Source organism: Mesocricetus auratus, unplaced genomic scaffold, assembly GCF_017639785.1.
Source record: "Mesocricetus auratus isolate SY011 unplaced genomic scaffold, BCM_Maur_2.0 Super-Scaffold_100018, whole genome shotgun sequence".
Classification (NCBI taxonomy): Eukaryota; Metazoa; Chordata; class Mammalia; order Rodentia; family Cricetidae; genus Mesocricetus; species Mesocricetus auratus.
This window is the reverse complement of record NW_024429199.1, coordinates 6,350,827-6,358,029: the sequence shown is the minus strand read 5'-3', so window position 1 is coordinate 6,358,029 and position 7,203 is coordinate 6,350,827. Positions and strand designations below refer to the sequence as shown.

Genomic DNA, 7,203 nt, shown 5'->3' with positions numbered 1-7,203 from the left:
AATGGCTGTCATCTAGAATAATTTCCAAAATGACGCTAACTCTTCCACTCTGTAGGGAAAGTTGTTTCCAGGAAAGTCACCGTCTCTCAGCTCATTAGGCAGATCAAACCAGGAATTACCATTTGGATTACAAGAGCCATAGTTATAAATAATGAAATGTTTCCAATCTGTCCTGGAAAGAGGATTTCAAAAGGGCTCTTGGGGTTGAAGAAACTGTAGACAAAATCTGCTCCAATTTTGTTCTGACCTCCCTACAACTAAGCCAACAAAAAACCCACAAGCATAAAGTAGTGAAAGCTGATTTTATGATTCCTGCTGTTCCTGTAACTAAAGTAAAGGTAAAATGCAAGGGGGAAAAGGTAACCCAATTATACCCTTAATAATTTTATTTTTAAGCCTTTAAGCGCAAAGTCTATTGGAATTCATACATAGTCTCTTTACTTCTTAGTTTTAGAGTGACATTTTTGGGTGTAATTTCAAGTGCTCCTCCTGAAATTCCTAAAACTGGGAGATGTGTGGATTTTAGTTCTGTTTGCTACACCTTGCTTTGGGTAGCATCCTTGACTGGGGGTGGGGGGGATGTTCAATTTGTAGTGAATGATTAAAAAGGTTCACTCTAAACTGGAAGATGTGTGGATTTTAGTTCTGTTTGCTACACCTTGCTTTGGGTAGCATCCTGGACTGGGGGTGGGGAGGATGTTCAATTTGTAGTGAATGATTAAAAAGGTTCACTCTAACAGCTGTTAGTTAGCCGATTTTTACACGCTCAAAGAATCAGCTATACACCCCACTCCCACCAACTCCTAAAGGATCTATTCAGAGTTCAGCTGTGCATGGCGTTGCACTCCTGTAACCCCAGCATGGGCAGGAGGGTTGTCAGTTCAAAACCAGCCTGAGTCGTATCAAGAGCCTGTCTCAAGAAACTAAACTAACACAATAGTTCAGAAAACACTGTGCCTCACTCCTTAACTCGATTGGCAAAGTTGTTAAATTTATAGCCATTCGTGGAAAAACACGAATGTTGTTAAGTTTGACTTATTCATTAACTCAGTGAATAAGCTTTAGCATAACTGCAATTTGATATTGCATGTCTCTTTTAAATCCTAAATACCTTTAACACATTTTTTCTCTAACTGACTTAAAAATAAAATTTGTAAAACACCCTATTTAGCAGGCTGGATTATATCAGTTGGTAAAACTTTATTTTACAAGCAATAGGAATTAGACCAAATGATTATGATAATCCAGAGTGAGTGTTTTATAACCACAGCAAATGCCACTGTACACACTGCCAATACAGACTTAATAACACGATACTGAACTGTACAAGAGTTATTTATTTTCCTTAATCTCAAAGCTATTTTTAGTAATACAAAAAAGCCATATTAACATTTTTTTCCATTAGAAAACAACAGGATGTACAAAACTTTGGATGAAAAGTATGTCAAATTGTATTTAGTCACTTGGAGGAAAATCCGCCACTCCATCAATACCACCCAGTGTTTTAGGTAGTGATTAAAATCAAAATAATGCATCTTAATAACCCCAGCTGATAAAAGAACAAACCCAGTAATATAGAACCATTTTCTACACAGTATTTTCAACTACTCACTTAAGGAGTTATTTTTCAGAATCCATTTCAATTGAGTCCTACTACATACCAGGCACCATACTTGGCCAACGAGGGATTTTCGAACAAGTCGGTGAAAGTGGGAAAGACCCACAGATCAGTCCTTTGGTTACCAAGTTTGACTTCAGTCTTCCAAAAAAACCGGGATCAAGTTTCCTCTTTCTAAATGTTACTTGGTTGCATTAGTGGGGAGGGTGTTTAGAAAGAAAAGAAACTATTGATTTCGATCCGTTACTTCAATTACAGCATTATCGAAAAGCTAAGCTATTATTCTTTATGAATACGCTGTGATCATGAGGTGCTGCCACGGGTGTGGCTCATTCTGACCCCACCCTGCTCAAGAACAGCACAACAGGTGGACTACTTTGCATTTAACGTAGCAATGGCCATAAACTCAGTCAGTTTAGGGTCCAGTAAAAATATCCAGTTATGAGAAAGTAAACTAGTAAGAATTAATATATAAACAAGTATCTTTCCTTTTGAATAACAAGATGCTAACGCTTTGATTAAAAAAAAAAAAAAAGCTTACAGCTATGCGAATGGTCCATAAACCAACAATGCCGTCCATTCAACACCATTAATTCCATATAGAAACCTGTTTTCTTAAAGTGTAGCACACCATTTAAGCAATGATTTGGAAGTTAGCCAAATGCTAAGCCTTACACTAGCAGGTCATATACCACCAACATTTAAACATGTCTGGCCATCTTTTCGTGACTTATGCACAGTCTGAAGTCAATACTCCTATTGGATATAAAATTTAAGTTTCTGGACCTGCACGACAAGAAAATGGTTTATGAAATAGTCTCATAAGACATTTTAAATAGTCTTAGGGTCGAGTCACGTCTGTCTTAAGTGACTTCCTCTGGCATGCTATAACTACAGTAAAAGTAATTTTCAATTTTTAAATGCAAACTAAAAGCACATAAATGGTAACAATGGACACAGTACAAGACCTTCCTACATATGTAATCTGACACTGCTGATTTGTGAACTTCAGAGCTTGAAAATGTCATCTCAGAAACCACAACCAAATGTACTTCTGATGGCATGCAAGGTCTTCCTAAAAATTAACCTAGAAGTCAGCCTCAGAACATAAAAAAACACCACAAGTTTGTACATTTTATTCACATTTATTTTTTGCTCTTAGTGTGCTCACAGAAAATTAGAACACCTTAAGCAGGAGTTGAATAGCAATGTTTGTAAGCAAAGTTACATTCCAGCTCTACGTCAAATTGGTCAAAGCTCCTCCAGTATTTACAAAACACGATAGACGAGATGCTACACAAAACCATTGCATCTGAAGATTTGTTTTCCTTTTATTCTCAAAGACAACTGGAAAAGAAAGCATTGTCTGCTGTAATCAAAAACATACCACAGTATAAACAGTAACCATTCCACTTATCACAGCTTGGTTGAGTTTAAAATTTGTGTTTAAAAGGTCCAGGATGACTGCAGTTTTACAAAAATGGGCAGGGTGGAGAGTTGCAAACTTCATGTGCTTCTGAAGGATATCAAGATTTGTTTTTATACAATAGTCACAGTTAAAAACACCCTGCTGGTAATACATAATTACACTTTATTAAGGTCATAAACCAGCAATAAACAATAAAGCCTATACAACTTGTAATTCTACTTGATCACTGACTGGTACAGCTAACAGGAGATAAGCGAGAAGTTCCTATGGTTTAGATGAACTCCTAAGACTATGATCGTTTTTTTTTTTAATCTGGGTATTGGTGTTTTTATTTATTTTTTTCTCTTTCCTTCTTATTCAAAACTTGTAGTGTTGTAAACCTGCCTCACAAAATACATCGTAATAACTTTTCTTTAAAAAAAAAAACTAAGCCTTTACACCATCATTTCTAGTGGCATATTATCTTGGCAATGTTATACACTGCTTCAATTTCCCATAGTGGCCCCTATTACTTCATTTGATATTCCTTTTTGACCCACCCATCTCCTTCATATATGGGCATGTCCATAAATTTGACAAAAAAAGTTTACATTTTTTAATAAAGATGCAAAGTATGCAAAAAACATTAATACTGATGCAAAAAAAAAAAAACTAAAAACAAAGAAAGAAGAAAGAAGGCAGAGGAAGCTCTACACTGTCCTCGACCTGTCGGAATGGTGTTAACAATGATTTGAGATGGGAATCTGTGGGAAGGGGGGCTTAAAAAAAAAAAGAACGAACAAAATTTGCTGCTAAAAAATGTGAAATTAAAAAAAAAAACAGGACATCTTTAAAAATCAATCCCTGGTTGTAGACAAGTTCTCCAAAACCAGTACCTGGCACCACTCCAACAAACAAACGAGGGGAAAAGTTCTTCGATGACGTAAGAGGCTCACGCTTACTCGGCGGCCGCGGCGGGCGCGGGGGACGCCGCCTCCGGACTGCACTCGGCCTGCGGCTCCGGCGACGCGGTGGGGGCAGCGGAGGCCGCGGGGTCCTCGGCGGGCGCCTCCTGCTCGGGGCCCGCGGCGGAGGGCGCGTCGCCCGCGGTGGCGGCGGCGGTGGGCGCGGCCTCCTCGGCCTTCTCCCCCGCGGCCTCCGAGGGCTCCTCGGCCTGGGGCTCCTGGGTCGCCGCCGGCTGCTCGGGCTGCTCCGGCTGCTCGGCCTCCGCCGCCTCGGCCTCGCGCGCCTCTCCGCCCGCCGCGCCCTCGGCGCCCGCCCCGCCCGCCTGCTCCCCGGAGGCCGCCTCTCCCGCCGCGGTGGCCGCCGCCGCGGTGGCCTCGTCCTTGGCGCCTTCGGCGGTGGCGCCCTCGGCCTCAGCGCCCTCGCCCGCCTCCTTCTTGTTCTTCTTGAAGGAGAAGCCGCTCAGCTTGAAGGACTTCTTGAAGGAAAAGCGCTTCTTTTTTTTTTTCGGGGTCTCGCTGCTGGGCGATGCCGCGGCCCCGTCCTCCGCCTTGGGCGACGATGTGGAGGAGGCGGACGCGGCCTCGGCTTCGGCGGCGGGGGAGCCGGGCTCGGCGGGCTCGGGCTCGGCGGCCTCCTTCTCGGCGGCGCCGGCACCCGGCTCGGGGGTCGCCGCGGCCGCCGCCGCCTCGTCTTTGTCGGCTGCGGAGGGGGACGCGGAGCCGCCGCCCGCAGGCTCCTCCTTGTCGGCGGCCGGGGCGCTGCCGTTGGCCTGCAGTTCCTCCTTGGCGCCCGGCTCGGCGGCCGCGGGCGACGCGTCCCCGTTCACTTTGACGTGGCCATTCTCCTGCGGGGCAGAAAAAAAGGGGGGGGGACTGTCACACGGAGCGGCCGAGGCAGCGCGGTCCCCTCCCACCCGGGACCAGCTTAGGCACGTGGCCCGCCGACAGCGGCGGGCGACTGGACAGAGGGTGCCCAGATGCCCCGGGATTCGGAGAGGAGCCCAGGAGCCCCGGGCGACACAGTCCCCCGGTGTGCATCGGGTCACCCATCCCTGCCGCCCCGGAGGACCGGAGCCCCCCGCGTCTGGGGCCGCGCGTCCCGTGCTCGGCGCCGCCAGGGGGCGCTGCGGCTCCACCGCACCGAGCGGGGCGCGGGCGGGCGAGCGGTCGCTCAGGGGCGGGGCCACCCCGCCCTGCCGAGCCGGGCCCTGCCCGCAGGCCGAGGCGCCCCCGAGCCGGGGATCGCGCAGCCCGGGAGTCCGCAAACAAAGCTCAGGTGGCTGCTCGGCCTCTCCGAGGCTCTGAAACCAGCAGGGTTGGGGAAAACCCATTATTTCTGCAGTCTCGGCCCTGCTTCCACGCCCACCTTCTTCGCCCATAATTCTGCAAACCCGGGCGCGCCCGGGCAGCTCCTTCTGCATTTTTTTTTAAACGGGTTTAAAGCCTCTTGGCAGAGCCGGTCTTGCCCCAGTAGATTTACTGTAGGCGAAAGTAACACGGCCTTTGCTCTAGGAAAAGAGGCGTGGTGGGTGCCTGGTGTTTGTGAAGCACCCAGCCATGGCCGACCTCTTAAGCCCACCCAACCATGGCTTTGCGCCTGGGTCGCAGCAGCGCTGGGGCAGCCCTCGAGGGTGGCCGAGGTGCCACTCATAGGAGCAGTCCGGACCAAAACACCAGAACTGCCCCCTCTTGGCCGACAGGAAGGGGTCTTTAAAAACCCACTGAGTATATTCCCACCACACTGGAATACATTTAAAAAGTCGTATGGGTGTGTAATTACACAGCTACAAAACAGACCCTTCAAAAGGCTGCTTGCCCAGCTCCAACCAGCCACCTTTCCAAGAACGTGGGGCACACTGCCTCTGGATACAATAAGACGAGCCTTCTCAGCTTGCCTTTCTCCACCGCCATCCGCGGTGGCTCCCCCTTCCCACACACACACATATTCTCTCTCTCTCTCTCTCTCTCTCTCTCTCTCTCTCTCTCACACACACACACACACACACACACACACACAACCACACCAGGAATCTCAAAGACGGCTCAGTCTCGACAATAAACACAAGAGTCACCCAAACACCGCTGTGGCCCCCAAACACAAACGCAACCTGAAGGGGCGTGGGGGGGCACCCAGCTAGTCACGTTCAGCCAGTCTCCAAACCACGCCATTTTAGACGATTTATCACTCTTCCTCCCCTCTACTCAAGAATTCGTCAGGATCCTTAGGAACCACTCCTTTGGGGTAGGGGTGGGGGGCACCCCAACTATGAAAAATTGACAATTTAGGCTATCGTCTCCCATTTAACTTTCAGGATCTGGCCACTCTTCTCTCCCCGGAATGCGCCTCGGGCGCGACCAGCGGGAAGGAGAGGCGTCCAGATTAGAGAAAGACACCCAAGAAATGCCCAGAACCACGGCTAGAATTTACCTGTCCGTTTGCTTTGGAAGGCGACGAGGCCACAGCCGCCTCCCCGGGCCTCTCCGCGGCGGCTTCTCCCTTCGCTGCGGTCTTGGAGAACTGGGCACCCATGCTGGCTTCTTCAACAAAGAAACTCAACAGATCCAAGAGAGGAAACAAAGAGCCTTGGGTTGGTGTAACGACGGGGCGAGCAGCAGCGGCAGCGGCAGCAGCAACAGCGGCGGCGGCACACACACCGGAGGGAGGGGGTGGGGGTGGCGAGGAGGACAGAAGAGACCCGATTAAATACACTCCGGATAAAAAAATTTTAGTCGAAGAGATCAAAAAAGCAGCAGCGCAGGAGGGAGGGAAAAAGGTGGAAAAGTCGAGCACAAAAAAGGAGCCCAAGTGTAGCTTTTTAAAAAAAAGAAGTAATAAAAAAAATCCCAGATTTGTAGCCGCACTGTAGACAAGAGGAAAATGGAGAAATCTCCCTGGTTGCTAATAAGATGCGGGGTCCAACGCCCAAGTGCACAGATGAATGGGCTCGCGGGCGCTGACGCGGCCCCCGCGCGCGCTGGCCAATCCGCACGCCGCACACAAAGCAGGGGGCGGGGCCTGCGCTCCGGGCGAACAATGGAGCCGCGCTTTGCAAACGGTTTGAAAATCAGCCTCAGACCGAGAATTAATGTCCTCCAAATAAATAAATCAATTAAAAAATACGTGCTTCTCGTCTCCCTCGGCCTGAATATAATCATGCATCTCTTGATTGGCTTGCTTTGTTTGGAATCAATTAACACGGGAGGGGGTACTT

At 48.5% G+C, this 7,203-nt stretch overlaps 1 protein-coding gene across 1 annotated transcript; it reads right to left on the bottom strand.

The window, feature by feature from the left end:
• Positions 1 to 1,317: 1,317 nt before the first annotated feature.
• Marcks (myristoylated alanine rich protein kinase C substrate) lies at positions 1,318 to 6,953 on the bottom strand. The gene is made up of 2 exons (XM_021229074.2): positions 6,420 to 6,953; positions 1,318 to 4,836 (listed from the first exon to the last, which is right to left on the bottom strand). Exons 1-2 carry the CDS (start codon positions 6,519 to 6,521, stop codon positions 3,985 to 3,987), a joined length of 954 nt encoding a protein of 317 aa, XP_021084733.1. The 5' UTR covers positions 6,522 to 6,953; the 3' UTR covers positions 1,318 to 3,984.
• Positions 6,954 to 7,203: the final 250 nt, after the last annotated feature.